Source organism: Caretta caretta, chromosome 21 (assembly GCF_965140235.1).
Source record: "Caretta caretta isolate rCarCar2 chromosome 21, rCarCar1.hap1, whole genome shotgun sequence".
Taxonomy (NCBI): Eukaryota; Metazoa; Chordata; order Testudines; family Cheloniidae; genus Caretta; species Caretta caretta.
Genome location: NC_134226.1, coordinates 17,194,180 through 17,220,936, shown reverse-complemented (window position 1 = coordinate 17,220,936; position 26,757 = coordinate 17,194,180). Strand labels below are relative to the sequence as shown.

At 62.2% G+C, this 26,757-nt stretch overlaps 1 protein-coding gene across 2 annotated transcripts in view; it reads right to left on the bottom strand.

The window, feature by feature from the left end:
- The window catches only part of CELSR2 (cadherin EGF LAG seven-pass G-type receptor 2), an 85,120-nt gene extending 72,620 nt beyond the window's left edge, over nt 1–12,500 (bottom strand). Inside the window, exon 1 of one of the 2 annotated variants that reach the window (XM_048826605.2) lies at nt 8,978–12,500. In XM_048826605.2, coding sequence (XP_048682562.2) covers nt 8,978–12,428 — 3,451 coding nt within the window. In that variant the 5' untranslated portion in view covers nt 12,429–12,500. The remainder of the gene's footprint in view (nt 1–8,977) is intronic. The other variant, XM_048826606.2, reaches the window with a different exon arrangement.
- Between the last annotated feature and the right edge of the window lie 14,257 nt (nt 12,501–26,757).

Genomic DNA, 26,757 nt, shown 5'->3' with positions numbered 1-26,757 from the left:
GATGCGGAGGGTTATTTTGGCTTCCAGGTGTCAGCAAGACACTGGGATGGGCAAGAGCTAGGTGAACGGGGCCAAGCTCAGAGACCAGGATACTGGCCCAATATCCCCCTTCCGGCTCCAAAACTCGGCCAAAACCCAAAACTCCACAGCTAACTCCCCCAGAGCTGGTTCCCAACCAGCTCCCTCCGCCAACCCTCACCCCCATGGCCATGCTCCCCATGAACAAAGGGGGCCCCCTCATTCCAGGGGTGCAAGGCAGAGGTAGTTGGGGGCACAGTGAGGGGGACCCCCAGCACCACCCAGGAACGACTTCATGCCCCCCGATCCCACCCTGTACATGGCACCTGCGACCCCCCCCCTTCGGTTCAGTAGGGTCCATGTTCCCCTGGTGCCCTGCGCTGCTCCCCAGCCCAGAGTCTAACCCTCTCTCTCCCCATCATGCTGCAGGGAGATGGGGTCTGGATCCTGGGACAAGCTGTCACAGCCAGGACACTCCACGGGACCCAGACCCAGCAGCCGGGGGTGGAAGGTCCGGTCCATTTCCCACCCAGTGCCTGGCTGGCCGGTGCCAGGCAGGGGCGTGGACCTGGGGCTGACGAGGGATACAGCACCAGTGGACCTTGTGTTATGAAGGAGCCTGTGATTTCCGGGAGCCGTGGAGAACCCGCAGGGAAATCAAGGCGGTCCATCTGTTCCACATCCTACGGGAGGGCGATGAGCGGCCAGGCCACGCCGGGGGAAGGGGACGCGGCCAGGGGAGCCAGGCTGCGGCTTTGTGACAGTGAAGGCTGGGGGGGGCGGGGGCGGCTGGAGGGAGGCAGCAGGAAAGGGTACAATTGTCCCAAATCCCTGGCTCCGGGCCCCTCAGAGCAGCAGCACAAGCCCCTGCCCTAGCCTTTCCTTTGATTGGGACCATGGTGGCCGGGAGCCAGGGATCAGAGCTGACCCACACACCCAGGTCCCCACAAGGAAGGCCCAGGACCCACTCCCTCTGGGAGAGCTGGCTCCCATCGCTCTTAGTGCCTAGCGCTGAGCCAGCAGCTGAGCATCGCTTCATGGGGGGCTTGTAGCAGCATCCTCAGGCCACTGGTTGGGAAACTGAGGCACAGAGAAGGGCCAGAACCTGCATGAGTCTTACGCTGGTGACTGTTACATTAGTGGTGGGGCACTGCATCGCTCCTTCAATGCCAGCCCCCTGCCAGCAGGCTGGCACAGGGCACCCAGACCGGGATCGGGCCCCGACTGCAGAGCCTGTACCCTTGAGGCACCGGTTCAAAGCCAGCTGGGGTCAGCAGTGGCTGAATGTTATCGCACCTGTGAGCTGCTTAACCCCCCTTCCCAGGGCACAGCCCCCGCTGCCAGCGCCCCGCCCAGCGCCAGCTGCTAGGGTGGTACAGACACAACCCCGGGCCTGAGAACGGCAGCAGAGGAGCAGAGTTCTCCTGCCAGTGCTATGGGCACGGCAGAGAGAATGGGGGACTGGACACAGGGGGGCAAACAGGCCTCGGTAACCAATTGCCCCCGGGGCAGCCTGGGCCACAGGGGCAGCTGGGCCTGCCCGGGTCCCAGCGGAGCCAGGGGATGGAGGTTAGGGGGAGCATGGGGAGGGGGGAGCCCCTTCCATGGGGAGGGGCTGCTCAGTAAGGGGCAGGGGGTGCTGCAGGGGGGCCAGCACTCAGCCAATGGCAAAGGCCAGTCAGGGTGGCGCTGCCCTGGGGCGGGGTGGGAAGGGAAGACATGGAGGCTGTGTGGCTGCCAGGAGGCGCCTGCCAGGCGTGGACCAGCCTGGCTCTGTCGGGCACCAGCCAAGCTGGAGGGTCAGGGACGGGCTGGCATGCCGGCCGGCCCCCGACGTACACACACACAAGGGTGGTGAGCGCTGCCCAGCGCCGCATCCCAGGGCACAGTGGGATTCCCCAGCGTCTGCTCTCCCCAGACACCAGCGAGGCCCTGGGGAAGGTGAGAGCCTGGCCAGCCGAGGGGTCCAGCCAAAATCGGGGGCGTTTCAGTGGCAGAGAAGCAGCAGCCCAACCATCTCTCCCTTTCCCCAGCTGGAGCATTGTCTGACAAGTCCACTTCCCCGGCCAGCCAGCGCTCACAAGGGCCCGGCAGCATCTGATCAAAGAGACCAAGCTAAACCGGCCAGAGGCCGGCACACAGCCATTGCCGCACTGCTCAATGCTGCAGCCTGGCCGTGCCAGGCCCTCGAGAGTCGCCCCCGCTGCCAGGAGCCGGCTCAGTCTCACCCCAGCCAAGGGCTCCGAGGCTCCAGCACTGCCGGCCTCAGGGGCTCAGGGAAGGGTGGAGGTCAGTGGAGACATGCAGGCGGGAAAGGCCTGGCCCCCATGTGCCCACTGACGGGCGCAAGATGAGCAGGACCCAGACAGTGGCAAGACTCAGGTGCCCCCAGCACAGTGCACAGCATGATCCAAGCAGCACCTGATTGGCAGGTGGCCCAGAGATCCCAGTGCTGCCACCTGGGACCGGGCTCCAGCCCTTCCTTTCCTAGGGGGCAGCCCCCCCACCCTGCCACGCCCTCCGTGGGCTTAGAGACTGGGCTGAGATCAGTGGGTATCACATCCGTCCTGGGCCTCCTCCTTTGGGTCTGCCCAGCCGCTGCCCCACGGTGGAAATTGTTCACTCTGAGGAGTTGTGGGGAGAGTTTCCAGAGAGTTTCCAGGGAAGGACAAGCATGCCAATCCCGCCCCCCAAGACCCATAACAGGGAGTGGGGGCCCCACCCACAATTGCCTCCCCAGCCCCCAGCGCTGGCCAGCCCCACACAGACAGCTCCCACGACCCTGTCCAGACCAGGTATCACGGCATGTGCCAGGCACCCAACAAAGCAGGGGATCCCCTCCCTGGTACTGCCAGTGCGCCACCTGCCAGCCGCCAGAGCCCTGGGGTCTCTGTCACTCACTGCCCAGCTGCCCATGGCACAAGGACCTGACCAACTGTGCGGGTGCCCACATGGCTGCAAGCCTCCCCCCACCCCAGGCCTGGACCCTGGGAGCTCTCAGCCCCTCCCCCTCGGCCCACCCTTCGTGGGCCCAGGCCACAGTCCCTGCCCTGCCCCTTGGCTGGAACGGAAATACTGCCTTTGCACAGGGGCCAGGCCTCCTTACCCCATATGCAGTGCCCTGGGGTCCCCCAAACCACTGCCCCCCAGAGACAGGCACATTGCTCCAGCCAGCAGCGGGAACACAACCGCCGAAGCTCTGCTCTTTGCCAAATGCTTGATAAACAGCCAGTAACAGCCTCCACCCTGACAGGTGGCTTCACCCTTACGTCAGCAGTAGGGAAACTGAGACACAGAGCATCAATGGCTGTCAGAAACAGAACCCAGGAGTCCTGACTCCCAGCTCCCCTGCTCTAGCCACCAGAACCCATTCCCATCCCAGAACTGGGAACAGAACCCAGGAGTCCAGACTCCCTGCTCTCCCCTCCCCCGATCCAACCCACTGAACCCCAGGGCCCCAGACCTCGGTGAGCCACATGTCACACCCTGCCCCTCACCTCCCGCCGTGCCTGCCCGTCCAGCTGGACCCACGCGCCCGTTTCCTACTGGAACGTGGGGAGAAAAGATCTCGTCTTCGCAGCCATTTGGTAGGAAGGGACCTCTCTGGGGCTCTGCCTGGGGAGGAGACCTCCCAGGGCATCACAACTCAGTATGATGCTTCTCTCCCCTTCACCCCTCCCCCCTCAGCTCCCCTGATCTCCCTGCGAACGGGGCTGGGCTCTGGGGTCCCCTCCAGCCTGACACCCCAGCATGTCCATCGCCCTCCTCCCAGCTCCTGCAGGCTGCTCCCTGGTGTGGCTGCCCTGGGCACCTGGGGGGCTGGTCCCCTCCCTGCAGGGAAATGGGGTGCCCCTCTGCTCAACCCTGGGTCATACAAGCCTTCACTTCGCCTGGCTCAGGAGAGCTCTTCCCAGCCCCACAGGCTGTGCCCAGGCCACCTTCCCCTGACAGCCCCACAGTGCAGCCTCATGAAGTGGCTGATGGGGTGGGTTCGGGGGCAGCGCCAGATGCCGGGGGGATGGGCCTCACCGGGGTGCCGGATGCCCCTGACCTACTTCAGGTCTCTCCAGCGGCTTATGGCAGCAATCCGCTCCTTGCCAGTCAAGGCTCCTGGGCCCCTCCAGGCCCCACCCCCTCCTAAACCATATAGGTCGAGCTGGGCTAATCTCTTGGCTTCTCGACCCACCAATCCCCCGGGCCGCCCCCCAGTGCCCCTCTTCCCTCAGCGGCAGCCCTTGCCCAGAGCAGGGCCAGGCAGAGGTGCTCCGTGAGCAGCCCATGGGCAGCCAGGCCTCTGCCTGCAGCCCCACTGGTGAGCAGATGGTTCGAGTGTATTAGCTGCCACCAAGCCCCCGCCACCCCTCAGCCCCCACCCTCTCCATCATGCCCTGGGCTTTGTGCTCGTGTGGGCACAGCCAGGCCCCTGGCTTAGGGGGCAGCAGCAGGACAAGTCTGACAGGCGGAGGTGTATCCCCGGGAACACAGGGACACAGCTGAAAACTGGTGGGCTATTCCCTGCAGCTTGGAGCTGGCCCAATGTGGGGAGCTGCGGGTCGGGCTGGCGGGGGGCAGCAGTAACAAGTCCTTCCTCAGCACGGCAGTCACTGGCCCTGCAGCCCTGGCTCTCTCCCCCAGCCCCATGCACCAGGCAGCAGGGTTTGGGGGCTGCTGTCCACCCCACTCCTCCAGGCTGGCCCCAGTGGGCTTCTCCCATGTCCTGCTGGTGGAGATGGGCCCTTTGCAGGGACCCCAAGGGGGCCGTGGAATCGTAGCTCAATGGGCCAAGGTGTTTTCAGGATCATCTCCTGCGGAGAAGCTCGGGCCCAGACCCCCAAAGGCAGGTAGGCACCTGACTCCCAGTGGGCTCTAGCCCTGGCTCTCCCCCCAGCCCCAATCAACCCCACACCTAATGCACAAACAGGCCCCCAGCCCCTTCCTCAGGCTCGTCCCCAGCTGGGCACCACGACCTGAGCCAGGCTGGTGGTAGGGCTGGGGGGCGGCTCCCTCGCTGTGTCTGCCAGGAGAGAAGCCAGCCCCTGCCACGGCATCCGCCCCTTGGCGGCAGGGCTTGGTGCGTCTCCCGGGGGCAGGAGGTTAAAGCTGCCACGTGTCTGAGTTATTGACACCTCGCAGCATGGCCCCAGCTGGGACCGCCCTGGCAGGGGGCCCAGCTGCGACTGCTCTAATCACCAGCCCCCCCAGCGAGAGCGGCCCGGCCCAGCGCCTACCTGCTCCGATCCCTCCCCCAGCCCAGCAGGTGCACGGCACGGCCCCCCCATGGAGAGGCTAATGGCAGGGCTCAGGCACAGCTGCTCCCCAGCCACCCCCAGCCTGCAGCTGCCAGCTGGTCCCAGACCTACCCCTTCGGCTGCATTAAGCAGGGGCCCCTCGGTTGCGGGGCTCCAGCAGGGCCCGGCGGCAGGCAGGTCGGGTGGGTGAACACCCCCTGCTGCAGTGAGCAGCTACCCCTCCCCACCCCACGCCAGCTCAGCCGGGCCAGCCAGGCCCTGGGACACCGAGAGCAGCCCAGGCAGCAGGCAGCACCAGTCCAATGGGCTCTGGCTAGCGCCCGTCCTCACCGCTGGCCCCGCTGGGCTGGGGAGAGGGATCCAGGCTGGTCACATGGCAGAGATCATCAGAAATGCAGCTTCAGCAGCTTCCCCCACCCCTGCGGCACGTTTCGTCCCCCGGTGCCGCGTCCTGCCCCAGCTCGTCCCAGCCTGGCACACCCTCCTCTCCGCCCAGCACAGCCCCAGCAACACCCTTGGCCGGCAGCGCCCGGCACCTCGCTGCTGCAGCTGCAGGCTCCCCAGCACGGCACCGCGGGGGGCCAAGTGTGCCCTGCCCCCATGCAGACGCAGCTCCGTGGCCCCCAGCAGCAGGCTGGCAGAACAGGGGCCCAAGCGAGACGCCAACAAGCGCCAACTCGTGCAGGGGAAATCCCGAGCCGGGAGCGGGAGATCGTGGGCAGGCCCTGCCTCCAAGCCTGTGCAGGGAAGGCCTGGCGAGGTACACACCCCGCCCTGCTTCTCAGGCCCCGTGCCAGCCACTCGCATGCTGGGGAAAGGTCCCAGACTGGAGGCCTCAGATTCAGCCCTAGCCCATGGGCACGGCCAGCCCCTCCCCCCGACACTTGTCCCCAGGCCCACTCCGATCTTCTCTTCTCCTCTGAGACTCCCACACCAGGGGGCTGGGGGCAGGTGGGGCAGGGTGGCTGAGGCTAGCTGGCAGGGTGGCCCAGTGGCCAGGGGCTAGCTGGCAGGGGAGACACCGGGGTTAGCTCTGGCTGTCATAGGCCAAGCATGTTCCACACACCCGGCCTCTCTGGCCCAGCCCCCCAACCCGCAATTCCAAGGCAGTCGGGCACAGAAAGCCCGGGGGGGGTGGGGGCCCACAGGAAGAGGAGCCGTGCCCAGAGGGTCAGGCCGGTCGCCCTGCGAGGGGCCGGCAGCGCTGCAGACAGACAGCAGGGACGGGCTGAACGGCTGTGGTGGGTCTGAGCAGCCCCTCCCGGGCAGCGACTCCTGGCCCTGACAGGGCCAAGGCAAAGCCCTGGGGCTCTGTGCTCCCCTGGCAGGCTGTGAGCCAGCCCCCTCTGCCCCACCAGCCAAATCCTGTCCCCAGCCAGCTGTGGGTCATGACCCCGGAGAGCCCCCACACGGAAGCACCCAGCACCAGGGACCGCCGGAGGGGCCACCAAGGAGACACTCAGCAGCTGCCTGATCCTAGCTCTGGCTAAGGTGGAAAGAGCCCGCGTGACAGTCACAGCCCTCGGCCCCGATCACCGGCCTGGCGCCCCGGGCAGGTCCCGCACTGCTGTGAGATCGCGCCCCTCCCCCGGCACCTGCTGCACCACACCCCCCCGGCACCCACCGCGCCTCTCCCCCGGCGCCCGCTGCCCCTCCCCCGGCACCTGCTGCACCACAGCCCTCCCCCGGCACCTGCTGCACCACACCCCCCCGGCACCCACCGCGCCCCTCCCCCAGCACCTGCTGCCCCTCCCCCGGCACCCACCGCGCCCCTCCCCCGGCGCCCGCTGCCCCTCCCCCGGCACCTGCTGCACCACGCCCCCCGCACCCACCGCACCCCTCCCCCGGCACCCACTGCCCCTCCCCCGGCACCTGCTGCACCATGCCCCCTGGCACCCACCGCACCCCTCCCCCGGCACCCACTGCCCCTCCCCCGGCACCTGCTGCACCACGCCCCCCGGCACCCACCGCACCCCTCCCCCGGCACCCACTGCCCCTCCCCCGGCACCTGCTGCACCATGCCCCCTGGCACCCACCGCGCCCCTCCCCCGGCGCCCGCTGCCCCTCCCCCGGCACCTGCTGCACCACAGCCCTCCCCCGGCACCTGCTGCACCACACCCCCCCGGCACCCACCGCGCCCCTCCCCCAGCACCTGCTGCCCCTCCCCCGGCACCCACCGCGCCCCTCCCCCGGCGCCCGCTGCCCCTCCCCCGGCACCTGCTGCACCACGCCCCCCGCACCCACCGCACCCCTCCCCCGGCACCCACTGCCCCTCCCCCGGCACCTGCTGCACCATGCCCCCTGGCACCCACCGCACCCCTCCCCCGGCACCCACTGCCCCTCCCCCGGCACCTGCTGCACCACGCCCCCCGGCACCCACCGCACCCCTCCCCCGGCACCCACTGCCCCTCCCCCGGCACCTGCTGCACCATGCCCCCTGGCACCCACCGCGCCCCTCCCCCGGCGCCCGCTGCCCCTCCCCCGGCACCTGCTGCATCACGCCCCCCGGCACCCACCGCGCCCCTCCCCCAACACCTACTGCACCACACACCCCGGCACCCACCACGCCCCTCCCCCGGCACCCACCGAGCCCCTCCCCCGGCACCTGCTGCACCACGCCCCCCGGCACCCACCGCGCCCCTCCCCCGGCACCCATCACGCCCCTCCCCCGGCACCCGCTGCCCCTCCCCTGGGACCTGCTGCACCACGGCCCCCGGCACCCACCGCGCCCCTCCCCCGGCATCCATCACGCCCCTCCCCCAACACCTGCTGCACCACGTCCCCCGGCACCCACCGTGCTCCGCCCCTCCCCCAGCACCCACCACACCACTACAGCTACATTTAGGGGAGCAGGACGGGGCAAGCTGTCTGGCTAGCTCTAGGGATCGCCCCTTCCATGGGCACCACCCCCCTGCTTGGTCCCCACCCCCGTACCACAGCCACACACAGCCCTTGTGATTATCCTGAGGGGGCCCAGCCACTTCTGTAGCAGAGCCCTGAGCGATGCAGCCCCACGGCCCCAGCGATGGCCCCACGCCTGCCTCCTGCACCAGAACCCAGAGCCTTGCTCTCTGCGGGGCTCCCAGGGGCCCTTCCAGGGGAGACCCTGGAAGCTAGAGGAGGAGGTGGGGCAGCCTCCACCCGCCCCGGCTCTGCTGGCCCCTGGGCTGAGGGCGGCTCGGCCGTGGAAAGGTCATAGCCTCCTGCGCTAGCCCCGTGTGGTTAGTTTTGAGCGTGCAGAGGGGGGTGTCCCTGGCAGGCTGCCACAGCCTCCCTCATCGCCCAGCCAGGGGATTTGCACTTTGGTTGGGCCTTAGCCAATTGCAGAGACCAATGAGCAGCTCCCGCCCCACCCCCGATCTCAAGGTGGACTGGAGGCCAGAGGGCCTGGCACAAAGTGGCCACCAGCGCGGAATATCCACTAGCCCCACTACAAGTCTGAGATCAGAGCCACTGGGCAGTTTGCCCCAGACCAGGGCACCTCCACTGTGGCTCGGAGTCTTTGTGGCGAGGCTGGACACCTGCATCCAAGAGACGCTGCTCCGGCCAGGACCCCGGCGTGGGCCCTCTGGCCTGCGCGACACCGAATGGGTCCTTCCCCCCTTCTCTAGCTGACACCCCGGCCCCTTGAACGTCCAGGACAAAACCCCACCGACCTGAATGTGCCCCTGAGTTTGGCCTAGGCCCCCCCAGCCCGGCCGGAGTCTTACCTGAGACAGACACCCGCATGATGGCCTCCAGGGGCCTGTTGTTGTCCAGCGCCCGGCTCAGACGCAGCTCCCCAGAACTGCGGTTCAGCAGCACCAGGTGCAGCTCGTTGCCCTGCTCAAAGCTGTAGGTGAGCGTGTCCGAGATGTCGGGGTCATGGGCTGGGATGCGGCCGATCACCCCGCTGGGGAAGCTGCTGGACTTGTTGGTGATGTAGTTGTTGAAGAGGATCTCAAAGTTTCTCAGCATAGGGGGGTTGTCATTCTGGTCCAACAGGCGGACGTGCACCGTGGCCCGGCTCACCAGCGGGGCTGAGGTGGCCTGGACTACGATGACATACTCTGCCTTGGCCTCGTAATCCAGATCCATCAGCGCCGTCAGCTCCCCGGAGAAGATGTCGAGCTGGAAGACCTCGGGAATGTTGCCCTCCACGATCTGGTACATGACCTGGGCATTGGTGCCCTCGTCCGGGTCGCTGGCCGTGATCTGCGCCACCGCCAGGCCAATGGGGCTGTTCTCTGCCACAAAGACGTCAAACTCGTCCCGCTCAAAGACCGGGGGGTTGTCGTTCACATCCAGGATGGCCACCTGGATGTCGACAGGGGTCCTTGTGGCCGGGATGCCCTTGTCCACAGCGTAGGCTCGTAGCTCGTAGAGAGGGACGTTCTCCCGGTCCAACCGGCGCAACGTCCGCACGATGCCGGAGGTAGATTCAATTATGAAGTCCCCATCCCCATCATCTCCACCTTGGAAGGTGTAGAACACCCTCCCATTGAGCCCCGAGTCCCGGTCAGTGGCGGAGACCTGCAGGACGCTGGTGAAGGCCGGGACATCCTCGTAGACAGAGCCCTGGTAGGCATCCCGCAGAAATTGGGGTGTGTTGTCGTTGACGTCGTTGACCAGGATTTCCAAGTAGGTGGTGTCTGATTTCTGCGGAATGCCATTGTCCCGGGCCGTGATGGCCAGTGTGTAGGACACTTGGTCCTCGTAGTCCAGCTCCATCTGGGTAGTGACTGCGCCTGTGTCCACGTCGATCTGGAACTGGGGGATACTGTCCTCCATAAAGTAGGTGATACGGGCGTTCTCCCCCGTGTCCTCGTCTGTGGCACTGATGAGCACCACCGTGGTGCCAACCGGCCGGTCCTCATTGATGTTGACAGTGTAGTGGGAGCTCTGGAAGACTGGCCGGTGGGTGTTGGCATCAGTCACATTGACGAACACCCGGGCCGTGTCGAGCCGGGTGCCGTCGGAGGCCGTGACAGTCAACAGGTATTGCCGCTCCAACTTGTAATCCAGCGGCAGCGCCAGGGTGATGAGGCCGCCCCCACTCTGGCTGGTGATGGAGAAGCGGTTGCGGGTGTTGCCGTTGGCTATCTGGTAGGTGATGACGCTGTTGGCGTCCCGGTCAATGGCCGAGACGGTCAGGACACTGGTGCCCATGGCAGCATCCTCGTTCAGCCGCACAGAGTACTCCTTCGGGGTGAACTCGGGGTTGTTGTCATTCACGTCCAGCACAGTGATGCTGACACTGGCCGAGGAAGCCATGGGGGGGCTGCCGTGGTCCCGGGCCTCCACCCCAAAGCTGTAGAAATCCACCGTCTCCCGGTCCAGCTCCGAGGCCACCACGATCCAGCCCGTGCTGTTGCTGATGGCGAAGGGGAACCTGGGGCCGGCCTCCAGCAGGGCATACTGCAGTCGAGCATTATCCCCGGAGTCCGCATCGACGGCCTGGATGTGTAGGACCGAGTAGCCGAGGGGCACGTTCTCCAGCACCGTGGACTGGAAGGGGGTGCTGACGAAGATGGGAGCATTGTCGTTGACGTCCAAGACCTGGATGGTCACCAGCCCGCTGATGTTGGACAGAGGGGGCCGCCCCCCGTCCTGGGCCCGGATGCGGAGCGTGTACTCCTTGCTCAGCTCGTAGTCCAGCTGGCTGACCACGTCAATGCTGCCCGTCTGGGCGTCGAGGTGGAACTGGCCCCGGGTGTTCCCGCTCATGATGCTGTAGTGCACCAGGGCACTGCTGCCTTTGTCCCGATCCGTGGCCGTCACCCGCAGCACATGGGAGTTGGTGGCCACGTCCTCAGGCACCTGGGCCATGTAGCGCTTCTCACTGAACTGCGGCGCATTGTCATTGTCGTCCTCCACGGCAATGTGGACGGTAGCCGTGGAGCTGCGGGGCCCCGGGTCCCTGCCCTGGTCGCTGGCCTCCACCAGGAGCTGGTAGGACTCCACAGACTCCCTGTCCACCAGCCCCTTGGTGCGGATGACCCCGGAGCGGGGGTCGATCTCAAAGGCTGCGTTGGCCCCGTCACCATCGAGGAGTCGGTAGAGGATGTCGGCGTTGGTAGTGGCGTCCCCGTCGGTGGCCCTGACTGTCAGCACCTCGTACCCGACCTCCAGGTTCTCCCGCACGCTCTCCTCGTACTCCTGCTGCTCGAAGGTGGGGCTGTGGTCATTGGTGTCGCTCACCAGGATGGTGAGCGTGGCCAGGGCTGTGCGCCGGGGCGTGCCATGGTCCACGGCCGTCACCCGGAAGACGTGGGTGCTCTTGGTCTCACGGTCCAGCTCCTCGGCCGTGCTCACGGCCCCGCTCAGGGGGTCCATGGCGAAGCAGCTGCTGGAGCGGCTGTCGAAGAGAGCCGCCATGGAGTAGTGCAGCCAGCCCGCCTCGCCCGCGTCGGGGTCCGTGGCCTGCAGCGAGATCACCGGGGTGCCGGCTGGCCTGTTCTCTGGCACCGACACCTGGTACGTGGGCGGCTGGAACTGGGGGCTGGTGTTGACGTTCCGCTTCCTCCGGCTGCTCCCCCGGCCCGGGGCCCCGTCCGCACCCTGGAGCAGCTTCCCCAGCACCACCTGCTGCCCAGGGGAGCTCAGACCCAGACTCCAGTTGACCAAGGTCCTAGCGCCCCTCCCCTGCCTGAGCCCCCCCGCCCCGTCCCCCTTCGCGCACCGCTCGCACAGCAGCCCCAAGCGCACCGGGTGCCCCGACCGGAGACACATGGCCCGGACGGGGAGGATCAGCTCCCCCGAGGCCTGGGGGGAGAGGCTCCCCCCGGCGCCCCGCACCCTGCACCGCGGCTGGCAGCCTCCCCAAGCGGCCGCGGGCGGCAGGGGGATGCGGGAGCCGGGCTCCAAGCACAGCGCCCAGCTCCACCTCCTGTCCCCAGGAGCCTGGGGCAGCAGCAGCCGGCTCAGCAGCTCCCTCTCCCCGGCAGCCCCGCAGCCCTGCCCGGCCATGTGCGCCCAGAGGCCGGCTGCACCTGCCGGACAGAGCCAGAGGGCGCAGCGCGGCGGCGGCCGGGACCGGTCCAGCAGCATCAGCCGCGTCCCGGCCGCGGGCCCCAGCGCGCACGGCCCGCGGTGCCCGGGCGCTGCGCCCTCCAGCCGCGGCACCCCGAGCGCCAGGAGCAGCAGGAGAGCGCGGCTGGGCTGGCAGCAGCAACCGCCCATCGCCCGCTCGCTGGGGCTCAGCGGCGGCTCCTACGGCGGCGCTGCCCGGCCCCGGGCCTCATGCCCGGCCGGCTCCCTGCGCCCCCCTGCTCCCTGCGCCCCCCGATCCCCGTGCGCCCCCCGGATCTCGCCCCCCGGCTCCCTGCGCCCCGGCTCCCTGCGCCCCCCGATCCCCGTGCGCCCCCCCGCTCCCTGCGCCCCCCCGACCCCCGTGCGCCCCCCGGCTCCCTGCCCCCCCGACCCCCGTGCGCCCCCCGATCCCCGTGCGCCCCCCGGCTCCCTGCGCCCCCCCGGCTCCCCGTCCCCCGGCTCCCTGCGCCCCCCCGATCCCCGTGCGCCCCCCTGATCCCCGTGCGCCCCCCGGCTCCCCGCCCCCCGGCTCTCTGCGCCCCACGGATCTCGCCCCCCGGCTCCCCGCCCCCCGATCCCCGTGCGCCCCCCGGATCTCGCCCCCCGGATCCCTGCGCCCCCGGCTCTAGGAGACCGAGCCGCCCCCGGCCGAGCGCCCTGGCCCAGCTCCGCTCTCCCCGCCCGGCAGCCCCGGTTCTGCGGCGCGGCGGCAGGGGCTTGCGGGAGGCTCATTACCATAGACCTGCTCGGCGCAGCGCGGCGGCCCTTAAAGGAGCAACGGCAGCCTCGCCACCAGCCGGGGGACCCACCCGGGCCCCTGCGGGCAGCCAGAGACACAGTGCTCTTCCCGGGCGCGGGGCAGGGGCTGGGGCGGCTCCTAGGGCAGCCAGCCTGTCTCCATCAGGCCCATTAGAGTCATCTACCAGGTGAGGGGCAGTGAAGTCTAGTGGTCAGAGAAGGGGCCCAGGGAGCCCCAGGACTCCTGGGTTCCTCTCCTAGCCCCCCCTGCTCAGGCATGTCCCCATTGCAGAAGAGGGATAAGAAAGTGTGGGATCCTGGGCTGAGACGGGCCGCCATCCACAGAGATCAGCTGGGCAGAGCACCCTGGTCCGTACACACCAGCCCTGGTCCATACCAATGTTCCCTCTAACTTTTGACAGGCCGCGTGTGCAAAAAATGTCTTTGGTGCAAATTGTTGTGCGCACAGTGTTTCACCGTGTGTGTGAGGTTTGGGATCTGTGCGCACACGCACGTGCACAGCTGAGAGGGAATGGCGGTCCATACGCACCAGCCCTGGTCTGTACACACCAGCTCTCTCCGCCTCCTCACACTCTGCATCCACGCCAGCCAGGCTCTGTTATGGCCAAGGACTGCTCTGCTCCTACTAGCTTGACTGAGGGAGGGGGGCTCCAGAGAAGTGGGGTAAGTGTGAACAGACATGGAGTTTGGATTCAGGGAATGCTGACATGCCCACACCCTGTGCACACACGTATACACACACATTCACTGTGCACATGCTGTGTGCAAACTTTGCACTCAACATAGACACCCACACATACACACAGTCACTCCTCTTCCAGAATTAATGCAGCAAAGCAGAAAGGAAATAGTTAATCAATAAACGCCAAACTAGCTCCTAGTCCAGTGGCCCATCCTTGGTGGGCAGGTGAGTGGAGGTCGCAGTGAATCACAGAATGTCAGGGTTGGAAGGGACAGGACCTCAGGAGGTCATCTAGTCCAACCCCCTGCTCAAAGTAGGACCAATCCCCAATTTTTGCCCCAGACCCCTCAAGGATTGAGCTCACAACCCTGGGTTTAGCAGGCCAATGCTCAAACCACTGAGCTCTCCCTCCCCCCATGACACCATGGGAGACTAAATCCATGTATCAGAGTAGCAGCCATGTTAGTTTGTATTCACAAAAAGAAAAAGAGGACTAGTGGCACCTTAGAGACTAGCCAATTTATTTGAGCATAAGCTTTTGTGAGCTACAGCTCACTTCATTGGATGGATGCATTCAGTGGAAAATACAGTGGGGAGATTTATATACACAGAGAACATGAAACAATGGGTGTTATCATACACACTGTAAGGAGACTGATCACGTAAGATGAGTTAATACCAGCAGGAGAGCGGGGGGGGGGGGGGGGGAGAAAACCTTTTGTGGTGATAATCAAGGTGGGCCATTGACTTCCTGAGGAAACTACAATCCATTGGTGATCTTCCTGAAAACACCATCTTGGCCACTATGGATGTAGAAGCCCTCTACACCAACATCCCACACAAAGATGGACTACAAGCCGTCAAGAACACTATCCCCGATAATGTCACGGCTAACCTGGTGGCTGAACTTTGTGACTTTGTCCTCACCCATAACTATTTCACATTTGGGGACAATGTATACCTTCAAATCAGCGGCACTGCTATGGGTACCCGCCTGGCCCCACATTATGCCAACATTTTTATGGCTGACTTAGAACAACGCTTCCTCAGCTCTCGTCCCCTAACGCCCCTACTCTACTTGCGAGATATTGATGACATCTTCATCATCTGGACCCATGGAAAAGAAGCCGTTGAGGAATTCCACCATGATTTCAACAATTTCCATCCCACCATCAACCTCAGCCCGGTCCAGTCCACACAAGAGATCCACTTCCTGGACACTACGGTGCTAATAAGCGATGGTCACATAAACACCACCCTATACCAGAAACCTACTGACCGCTATTCCTACCTACATGCCTCCAGCTTTCACCCTGACCACATCACATGATCCATCATCTACAGCCAAGCTCTGCGATACAACCGCATTTGCTCCAACCCCTCAGACAGAGACAAACACCTACAAGATCTCTGTCAAGCTTTCTTACAACTACAATACCCACCTGCAGAAGTAAAGAAACAGATTGATAGAGCCAGAAGAGTTCCCAGAAGTTACCTACTACAGGACAGGCCTAACAAAGAAAATAACAGATCGCCACTAGCCGTCACCTTCAGCCCCCAACTAAAACCTCTCCAACGCATCATCAAGGATCTACAACCTATCCTGAAGGACGACCCATCACCCTCACAGATCTTGGGAGAGAGGCCAGTCCTTGCTTACAGACAGCCCCCCAACCTGAAGCAAATACTCACCAGCAACCACACACCACACAACAGAACCACTCACCGAGGAACCTATCCTTGCAACAAAGCCCGTTGCCAACTGTGTCCACGTATCTATTCAGGGGACACCATCACAGGGCCTAATCACATCAGCCACACTATCAGAGGCTTGTTCACCTGCACATCTACCAATGTGATATATGCCATCATGTGCCAGCAATGCCCTCTGCCATGTACATTGGCCAAACTGGACAGTCTCTTACGTAAAAGAATAAATGGACACAAATCAGACGTCAAGAATTATAACATTCATAAACCAGTTGGAGAACACTTCAATCTCTCTGGTCACTCGATTACAGACCTAAAAGTGGCAATTCTTCAACAAAAAAACTTCACAAACAGACTCCAACAAGAGACTGCTGAATTGGAATTAATTTGCAAACAATTAACTGAGGCTTGAATAGAGACTGGGAGTGGATGGGTCATTACACAAAGTAAAACTATTTCCCCACGTTTATTCCCCCCCTTCACCCCCCCCCCACTGTTCCTCAGACGTTCTTGTCAACTGCTGGAAATGGCCCACCTTGATTATCACTACAAAGGGTTTTCTCCCCCCCCCCCCTTGCTGGTAATAGCTCACCTTAAGTGATCACTCTCCTTACAGTGTGTATGGTAACACCCATTGTTTCATGTTCTCTGTGTATATAAATCTCCCCCCTGTGTTTTCCACTGAATGCATCTGATGAAGAGAGCTGTAGCTCATGAAAGCTTATGCTCAGATAAATTGGTTAGTCTCTAAGGTGCCACAAGTCCTCCTTTAAATCCGTGTAGCCAACTGCCCCCATGTGTGTTGGGGGTGTGGGAACCAGGCCTGAGCCCGGGAGCTGCTGACTTCAGTTTCCAGGAGAGGTTTGTTTGTGCAATGGCCTAAGTCAGCCTTTCTTGGCTGCCCCAGGCATCACTCACCAGGGACAAGGAAACTGGCCCGGTCCTGGGGTTCTGTAGCCACCAGATCATCATGTAAACAGGACACTCCAGTGTCCTGCATACCTGCTTCTGCTGTGTCCCAGGCTCCGGGGGCCAGAGCCTCAGCTGGTATAAACCAGTGTAGTAACTTCCCTTTACACCAACTTAGCACTGGGCCCATTCAGTGTAAACGGACCATGGAGGAGTTGATCTTATGAGCTGGGGATTTTCAGAAATATGTTTTCAAAGTTGTTGTGGCATCAAATTAAAAAGGGGCGTTGCCAAGCTGTGGATCTGAGTCATTTCCCAGCCGGGTGGTGTGCTCAGGGTGCAGCCAAACACCTCCAGGAGTAACCAGCGCCTTTCAGGCAAAGGCGGACTGCGGCCGCAAACAAAGCATGCTCAGGGAACGGGCTCTCCCTTCCTGCGCCAGCTTGCACCGAGTTCCATACAGTGCCTCCTGATTTACACCACGGTGCGTGAGAGGGGAATTGGGCCAGGTGGGTTATTTAGTCGGGGATTGGTCCTGCTTTGAGCAGAGGGGGTGGGACTCGATGACCTCCTGAGGTCCCTTCCAACCCTGATAGTCTATGATTCTAAGAGTGAGCCCAGTGGGTTACTCCTGATTTACACCAGGGCGAGTGTGAGGGGAATTGGGCCCAGTGGGTTACTCCTGATTGACACGGGGGTGAATGGGATTAAAGTCGGGTCTAACCATGCCAAGAACTGGCCTGTTGCCCTGCCTGGGAGCTGACTGGGGCTGCACCTGGGGGGGCAGCGAGCGCCCAGGCTGCAGGGGCGAGAGGGGCAGGTCCAGGCACCCCCTGGGCATTAGCATCTCCTCTGGGGGGGTGACACTGGATCTGGAATCTGAGGATGGGGGCGGGGGTCTGTTTGCGGGGAGAAGAGCGAAATCCTGGCGAGTAGCTTTGGCTGCAGCTGCCAGTGACAGGGCTCTGGGTCCTCCTGCCGCAGGGCAGGAACTAACTGCGGGCTTCCCGGCGCGGGGCTCCTTCGCAAGCACCTGATCCTGGCCCCGCGGGACCGAGCCCGGCGCTGGCCCGGCCCGGCTGTTTCTCCCGCCCTGGGTTTGTTTGTGGTCTTGCTGCGGGCTCCAGGCCGCGGCCCGTGACCGTCCCCTGCCCGGCTCCGGCTGCAGCCCAGGGGCGCCCCGCCCGGGCCGCACGCGGGGCCCCGCAGCCCGCAGCCCGCGGCCCGGCCGGCGCGTCCCCCGCGCGGGGCAGCCGAACGCAGCTCGCGCCGGTGTCTGTCCTGCGAGGACACGAGCCCGGCCGCACCTGCGCGCGGCTCGGAGCCGGCGGGGCTGCGCCCTCTTAAAAGGGCGATGCCCCGCTCAGCGGCCAGGGCAATTGTCCCCCGCGCCGCGCGGCCCTTCCCGGGGCAGGGGCTGCCGCCTTTGCCGGGCAGGCCCGAGACTGGCGTTGTCAAGAAGCCGCCAAGGAAAGCGGCGGCTGGGGCCCAAGCGGCCAGGCGAGGCCGGGGCCAGGGTGTGTTAATTCAGCCGCCTGCCGGGCCGGGGGCTCGAACCGGCTGCGGGGTGAAGCTACCCCTCTCCTCGCAGCTGCTGAGCAGGGCGGGCTGGTGCCCGGCTGGCCCAGGGCCCGTGGCAGGGGCCTTTCCTGGAGCTCCAGCTCAGCAAGCAGACACAGGCGGAGCCCGAGTGCCCCAAACCAAGAGCCACAGACGCCTCTGAAGTCCGGCTCCCGCCCGCAGGCAGCCAGAGGCCGGAGCCAGTCCGCCAGCTTGGGCTGAAAGCGGCTGGGGCCGCTGTTGACGAGCTCCTGTGGAGCTGAGGACAACAGCGGCTGGATAGGTGCAGCTTGCCACGAGGGCCGGATCCCGCAGCCGCCGCCGGGGAAAACCCACTGGTTTTGCACAAGTGGGGTCAACCCCTGACTACAGTGTGTTGTGCCAAATCTCCATTAGCAGTTAACAGGACAGGGTCTCTGACACACAGCCACGCTGTTCTGTACCATGCAGTAGGTGGCATGGCAGTGGTGACTCATACACCAGCCAGGCCATTACATCGGGGTCAACTGGGAAAATATGACACCCCACCCCCACCCCCTTCCTTGCTCATTTTCCAGCAAAGCAGCTGCCTGACCCCAGCTCTGAGTTGTGATGTGACGAAGTGGGACTGTTCTTAATGTGTCCTCTGAATAGTGTGGGGGTGCCTCAGTTTCCCCTATGCAGTTCTTAAGTATCTAGGTGGTGGGGTAAGGGTGTATGATCGTTGCAGAGCCCTAGTGGGCAGGTGTGTGCAGGGGTCTGGACATAGAGAATGGCTGACACCCTGTTTCCTGGCAACTGATGGCCTGGGCCTTCCCCCCTGTGAGGTGAGAGCTAAAGGGTTGGAGAACAAAGGAATCAGGTGCCCTCCTGGCCGGGGAAAGGGACAAAGCCCAGAGGAGGAGGGGCTGGAGGGAGTTTCGGTTTGGGGCTGGCTGGGACATGAAGTGAAGGGCAGATGTGGTTGTCTGGCTCACTGCCCCCCCAAAATGGACCCAGCTGAGGGGTCCTGTTCTTTGCACCTACAAGCTCTGTGTTAGACCATGTTCCTGTCATCTAATAAACCTTCTGTGTTACTGGCTGGCTGAGAGTCACGTCTGACCCTGCCTGGGTGGACTCACTGTGGGAAGCACACGGAGGGGCAGAGGATGCTGAATGCTCCGAGGTCAGACCCAGGAAGGTGGAAGCTGTGTGAGCTGTGTGTCCTGAAGACAGGCTGCTCACAGAGAGGAGACTTCCCCAGAGTCCTGACTGGCTTCATGGGGAGCAGTTCCAGAGCGTCGCCCAGGGACTCCGTGATAACTGGTGGCAGAGGTGGGATGTATTGCACCCCGTAGATGGCGCTTCCTGCAGTAAGTGACTGGGGAGCAGTAAAATGAAGGGGGATTGACGAGGACCAGGCGTGCTGAAGGCTCAGAGAGGAGTGGTTTTGGGGGGCAGTTAACCCCTGGGAGTGTGTGACCAGCGAGAAGGTCTGTGCAGTAATGGGGTCCCCCTGGGGACTGCAGTGAGCAGTCTCGGGGCAAAGGAGCCTGCGGCTTGGCTCTGGGAGAGAGAAGGACTTTTGCAGTACCATGGTCCCCCTGGGGATTGCAGCGAGCAGTCCAAGGGGCGGAGGAGTCTGCAGCTTGACCCTGGCAAAGAGGTGGTGACCTCGAGAAGGGCTGGCACACTAGGGGTTCTCCCTGGAAACCGTGGGGAGCTGAGAGCACACAGGCCTGTGAGTCCATAACAACTTGGGAAGAGCGGAGTGATGGCCTGTCACCACCTCCTGAAGAAGGACATTGTAACCCTGTGCAAAAAGAGAGGGTTGAGCGTTGGAAAGTTCACCAAAGCAGAGTTAATCGTGCAGCTGGAGGAGGATGACCGCTCTAAGGAACAGATTCCTGACCCCAAATGGAGCTATAGCAGGATCTGGGAACAGCTGGAGTGGGAGCCAGGCATCCCCAAGACTCCTGTCCCCGACCAGATGAGGGTCTTCACGATTGGGTTCCCCATCCGGGAATCGGAGACAGGCGGGATTGGAGCTGAGTCCGAGAGAGCAAGACGACTGTGGGAGACAGCGAGAGCCCGAGAAAGAGCTGCAGAAGCAGCAGCAGCATGAACTGGCGGTGGTGGGGCGGAGAGGCCTAGGGGACCTCCCAGGGGTGAGTGGGGATAGACCCCGGGGGGCCAGTTCCGCAGGGAACCTCGAGACTAAATTGCTGCCCCTGGTTAAGGGGGGGGGGGTTTGGATGCCCACCTCACTGCCTTTGAGCAGGCTGGCGATTTGAACCAAGGGGACCCTGCGGAAAAGCCCCAGTGTCTAGCTCCCTTGCTGGGTCCCGAGGCCATAGACTCCGTCAGCCGGATGGGTGGGGAGGTGGACAGGCTCCCACTCCTGACCCCAACCTTTAGTCAGGCCCCAGGTGGTGCAGCCTCAGATGCTGAGGGTCTGTGTGAGCTGAGTGAGGGTCCCAGGGATGAAGCCCCTCGCCCTGCCTATGGCCCAGATCCCTGTGCAGACTCAGGAGGGGTGGGGCTGGCTGGTCGTTGGGGTTCTCCAGGATATCGGCTGTGAGACCCTGTTGGGGAGTGACTGTGTCTTTTTGGGACAGGATCCAGGCCCTGCTCCTGTAATGGCCAAGGGTTTGAATTTGAATCCAGGGAACCAATCGGCGGAGAGGGAAATGGTCAGTGAAAATGCAAATGACCTGGCTGGCAGCAGGGAAGAGCTGCTAGGCTCAGGACACCTGCCTGCCTGTAACCAGCCCCCTGGGGCTGGGTGGGACAGAGAGATGCTCCCCACTCCCTTGCACACCGGAGAGGGGGCTCATGGTGGCTCTGATGCAGTGAGGAAAGCAGGGAGCTCGCTGCCTACCCCCACTGGGACAGCAAGGGCAGCGCTGAGCACAGTGGGAGCTGAGACCCCAGCTGAGTGGGGGGAGACACAGGCAGGGCAGGGGATCTGTGGGGTGTGGCAAGGTGCTTGGTAAGGAGAGTCTGGATGAGCCTAGGCAGCCTTGTGAGCTGATGGCTGTGGCTAGTCAGCAGGGTGGGAAGGCGAGGAGAGTGGAAGATGAGAGTCCCTGGACCTTACCTGTTAGCTGAGTGGAGAATTGGGACAGGGAAGGAAACGTGTCTGTGTCTGTCAGGGGTATTGACTTGCCTGTGGAGGGAGCTACCCTGGTCTCCAAGCAGGTGTCTGTGACCAGCCTTGTGTGCTGGGACAAGGGGAATGAGATCCCAAGCTGTGTGTCTGGTAAAGGAGAAAGTGTGTCCGTCTCTTCTTTGTCTGTGGAGCAGACAGAAGGGGCCTTTCAGCCTGTGATGGTTGAGGGTAGTGCAGTTGTCTCAGAGTTGGTTCTGGATTCAGCTAAAGCCCAGGAAGGGAAGGGTCCTAAGTTTGTGTCTGCTCGGGAGAATGGCCCTGTAACTAGATCGCATCCAGTTAGTGTCTATGTAAAATCCCAGAGCCCAGACAATTCTGGTGCTTGTATTTTGCCTGTTGCTAGTGTGTTGTTGGAAAGGGTGTAGCAACTCTGTCTAATCAGGGTGAGATCCTAGCCAGGGCACAAGGAGAGCATGAAGGTGATGTGATTGTGTTACCTCCTGAGGGTGTGGAAACCTGTAGCAAGAAGGAAAAGATTCCTGAACTTGTGTGTGGCAAAGGGAAGGAGAATGCTTCTGACCTTTTATCTAGGAAGTCTGTAAATTTGCCTGAAAGGGGATTGTGTAAGAATCCGCCGGATGGGCCAGAGGTAATTCTGGATGTAAGTGAGACCTAGAAAGAGTCTGTTGTTGCTCAGGAAAGTGTTCCTCTAGAGCAAGCCCTAGGTGAAGAGGGTAAGAGCAGAATTTCTGTGAGGGGTGAATTGTTGCATAGAAAAGCCCTAGGGAAAGGAATCCTCATGGAGTCTTTGCAAACAGTTTACTGCAACTGAAGGATGTGAAAGTGATTTAATCAAGAAAGTTTCAGTTGCTAACAGCCAGAAATTTTCTGTTGTGAATGGATCCACTGACTTCCCTGTTGAAAGATCCAGTGTGGATAGCTTTGAGAAGGTCTCATATGGAGTGAAACCTGTTAAAAAAGTTAAACAGTCCTATAACCAAGTGGCTGTGTTTGGCCAGCTGGTTGGGGAGACAAGGTTGTTGAGAAAGGGATGTCCCCATGCTAGTTCTGTAAGTGAATAGTATGTGGCCCAGGTCAAGATGGGGGCTCTTAACCAAGAAAGCCCGAATTGCAGCCCTCCAGACTGGAGCGCTGGGAGAAGACCCGATCCCAGTTTGACCCCTGGGGGTTTTGGGATGGCAAAAGGGCACGGGCCGCATAAACCTTCCCACATGCGGCATGCAAGTGCTATCGACCACCCCCGACCTAAGGGAGGGTGTGAAACTGGAAAGGCGTAAAACTGGAAGGGCCTGGTGTAACTCCCACCAAGGAATGGGAGAGATGCTGGGGCATCCATGGGAACGTTGGTGAGTTCGGACTTCCCCAGGTCACTGGCTAAAATGACCCCACTAAGTTCGGTCTCGAAGGGGGGAGAGATGTGACAAAGCGGGACTGTTCTTAATGTTTCCTCTGAATATTGTGGGGGTGCCTCAGTTTCCCCATGGCAGTTCTTAAGTATCTAGGTGGTGGGATAAGGGTGTATCCCATACCCACAGGGGGCCATGCTGCCTGGAAGGAGAGGAGGTAAACCCTGTGGCTGGGAGCATTCAAGGGCCTCTGTGAACCTGCAGAGTGGGCTAGGCCTGGGGTGGGAGTGGGGGGTCACCCTCCTCCCTCCCTGGAGGCTGTCAGAGACACCGGCCTTCTGCAGCTTGTTCACTTAATTAGCAGCCTGGCTTTGGCCAGCGTCACTCAGGCTCTCTGCTGCAATGGGACACCCACGGCTGGCCTGTGCCAGCTGCCTGGGGCTTGCAGGGTTCAGGCTAAGGGGCTGAATAACTGTGGGTCGCTGTTATTTGTCTGGAGCACACACGGCTCCGGGACGCTGGCAAATGCCGCACTCAGAGCTGAGCCAGGGCTCAGTGTAACTAACGTGTGAACACCCAGAACAGGCATGGTGTGGGCGGCCGGGCTCAGGGCTAATCCAAGGGATGGAAGGGGATCAAGAGCTCCCCTGGTAAGCGCCAGGCGCGGAGGTGGTCAGTGAAAGGACACCGACTGCACCTGCTCTGTGGCCTGTGCTAACACTTTGCCTCTCTCTGGAGCACGTCCCCTGCGGGATCTCAAAGGCCTGTGGGGACATGGCTGAGTTTAGCCCCATGAGCACCGCTAGCCCCGGGGAACGGGAGGTGAGTGCTTTATGGAAGGTCCCGGGGGGAGGCTGCGGCAGGCCGTAGCCCCAAGGCACTCCTGGCCCGGCCAGATAACAGCGTGCCCAGCATCTATGCTGGGAAACGTGGCCAGGAGCGTGGTCGGCAGTGATCTCGACACCCACTTGAGCTTGTCCTAGGCACTTCCATCGCCCCTCGCTGCACTGGTCCCTGGGCATCCCTGGATAGCTCCGATTCTCCTCTCATCTTCACTGCAGGAGCTCCCCGGGGAGGCAGCAGAGCGGTGGGTGCTCAGCACCTTCAAGACTCAGGCCCAACCCCCAGATCAGAGGCCACGTTTGGACACTGTCTGTTGGTGGCACTGCCTGAGTGCCCCAGGGCAGGGAGTGTGGGGACCGTGCATGCCCGGCTGGCACACACAGCCTCAGAAAGTTGGGCTGGATTTCGTGCTTCGTTTCTCTTCTTATTCCTCCCAGAGCATCTGTTGTTTGAAGCCCCCGCCCCCGATTTCTGGTATTTGTGGATCTGTGATTAACGGGACTCGCTGGCTTAGCCCCAGTCCTGCTGGATTCTGGCGTTGCCGGATTACCGCATCCACTGGCCAGCCCAGGATCACCTCGCTGGCAAAGCTGGCTGGATTCGCCATCTCCTCAGCACTAGCCTCTCTTCCCGAGCGCCTGCTGGCTGGGGCCCGGCCTGGCTCAGCACAGCCGGGGCAGGAAGGCTCCAGCTGCAGCCACCTTACTCCCTAGCCACTGGGGCTGGCTCAGCGCATGGCCCCCAAAGCTCCCTTCCCCCCACGCCAGGAATGTGAATTCCAACCCCCTTTTGAATTACAAATTGGAGCTGCCTGCTTTGTCTCCCTCCAGTTGGGCATTGTCCCTTTGCCGAGCAAGCGGCTGGAAGCGGGGAAGGGAGCCTGGCTCCCCAGCCCAGCTGCTCTTTCATGTGCAAAAAGTTTGGCCAGATTTTTTTTTTTTTTGCAGCTACCAAGTTAACAGGATAAAACCCCAAAGAACTTGAGCATTTAACGAGCTTTGCAGGAAACCCATTAACAGCTTTGCCGGCCCCTGGCCCTGCCTGACTCTGCAATTACAGCAGTAGTGACCAGTGTCAGGGCGCCAGCAGCCCAGGGAGCAGCAGAAGAGAAGGGCAAGCCCGTGGCCTTGTGAGGGTGGCCACCTTGGTGAGGCCAGCACTGAGCTTCCCAGCAGGTGGTAGAGAACTAAGGGCCAGGGCAGGGCCTCACACCTATTAGGCACCTCACTCGCTCCTATTGATTGCCAGGGAAGTTAGACACCCACCTACCTCGGAGGATCTGGGCCTAGACTCCCTAGGCAGGGCCTGTAACACCCTGGGGCCAGGAGATGTGTACCCTCCCCCCCCCAAACAGTGGGGTACGACGAGCTTTGGGGCAATCAGAGTGATTTTGCTCCAGTCCCACCTGCAGCCTGGCCAGGGCAGTGGGGTGCCAGCCCTGGACTAACACGCTGGCTGGACCAAGACGCCGAGGGGCCGTGTTGCATCTGTCGCCCTGATAGTGGCCAGCCCTTTGCAGCTCACTGGTGAACACAGCCCCAAACATGGGGAGAGTGCAAGGATTGATCACTCTCCCTGGATCCAGAATGGCCCCCCAGGGCCAGATCCCCAGCAGCTGGATCAAGGGCTGGGCTGGCAGAGGGCCTGAGTCTGTTGCCTGTCTCATTGGAGATAGGCAGCGGGAAGTGGGCAGTATCCCTTTAAATAGTCTGTGAGCCCCTCTAGCCACGCTCCCGGCTTTGGAAGCTACCAGAAGCCAACTGGCTGTGCCCAGGGCCCCAGCGCGCAAGGTGCTGCACACACAGCACAGACACCACTTCCTGTTCCAAAGAGCAGACCAAGGCCCTGCACGTTTGTGACTAGTCAGTGCACACAGAGATTTGGGACCCAACGGGGCCAGTGTGGGTGTAAACAGCTGGCACCTGTCTGTATAAACATCCTGGGCCCGACTCATCCCGCTCTCACTTAATTGGCAGCAGGGGATTTACACCAGAAATGAGTTTGCAGGTTGCTTTAAAGACTATCCGCCTCAAGGAAAAACAGAAACTGGGTTTTCCCCCTTTTCTAAAGGGCAAATAAAACATGCCCCAAGGGGAGAACTAGCTAAATCATGGCACCACGTATACTGCAGGAATGAAGCTGGAGTCTGAGGGGAAGGGATTTTTAAAAGATGCTTATTCTACTCAAATGTCTGCCAGGCACTTGGGAGAAAAAGTCTCTGTGGTAAAGAGCCTGGCCCCCCCATCCAATTAAGGGCTGAAAAACTCTGACTCCACAGCTCCAGCTCCGCCAAGGAGGCCCCCAACAAATCCAGCAGTACGCCGGATATCCAATCCAAAGGTAAAACAGAAATGGGGGGGAGGGAGGAAGGGAGAGGAAGAAATCTCATCACCTGATGTTGGTCCACTAAACAATAGGACCGCCCCCGGACTGGCACTCTCGCATTACCCACCATAAAGCAGTAAAACAAGGGGGACAGAACCCCACTTCTTTCCTTTTGTAGGATACTTAAAAACAGTGGCCCTGGTGCCTAGCCCTGCAACCCTTATTTCACCTTCATTTCTCCTGACTGCTGTCCAGTCGGGTGCACGAGGGGAAGCAGGACTGTGGGTGCAAAAGGCACATGGTTGGCAGAGCACGAGGAGACCCTGCTGGATACAGTAGCGCGTAGCAGATTCACAAGGCTCAAGTGACATTAACTGGCTAGTAACTGAAGGAGCTCAGCTGTGGTCTTGAGCTCCGTGCCTGCAGGGTAAAGCAGGAGGCGGATTTGTGTGTGGCCAGCTAGTGGCTTGTGGCAGGGCAGGCATTCACACCCCAGCTGGCCATTAATACCTTTGCTCCCCTCCGGGCAATGTAGCAATTAGTGACTTACCCCGTGATCTGCACCATGCTGTGCAGAGAGAAGACCCCCCCCAGCTGCCCTTTAGTGTCCAGGTCAGCTTCAGGCCAGCCTTACCTATCCGGGTGGCACAGGAACTGTCCTCAGCTGCTAAAGTGCCCCCAGCCCCATCGCCACGCTCTCCAAGTGCCTCAGGCTACACTGGACTGGCACTCCATGGGCGGGGAGGTGGGGCAGCATGGTTCCCCCATCCAGAAGCGCAGACCCCAAGATGAAGGCCCAGCTCAGAGGTATGTGGATGCCTGATTTGCCCCATGTTAATGGGAGTTAGGGGCTGAGACAGCTTGGAGGAGCTGGGCCCAAGTGACTTGCCTGAAGTGGGGGACTGGGAATTGAACCCCCATCTCCTGTGCCCCAGGCTGACACCCTAGCCATTGCACCACGCTGCTGTATTGCAGAACAGAAGGGTCACTGCTGACTGGCTAGTATGTACCCCTGACAGCAGCCTCCCCATGCCCCCTGGGTGGTGGTCTGCAGCCCAGCAGGGTGCTGCAGCAGCTGCCCCCTTCAGGCTAGCAGGCCAGCCTGCCCCCTGGCATTGCCCATCTTGGATGAGACCCACCTCTGGAGCTAGGCCCCAATCCAACAAAGCACATGCTCTGCAGATTCAGGGCCTCGTATCAATCACTGGAGCAGCCCACTGCTGGGCCCCACTTCTGCTCTCTGCCCACACTGTG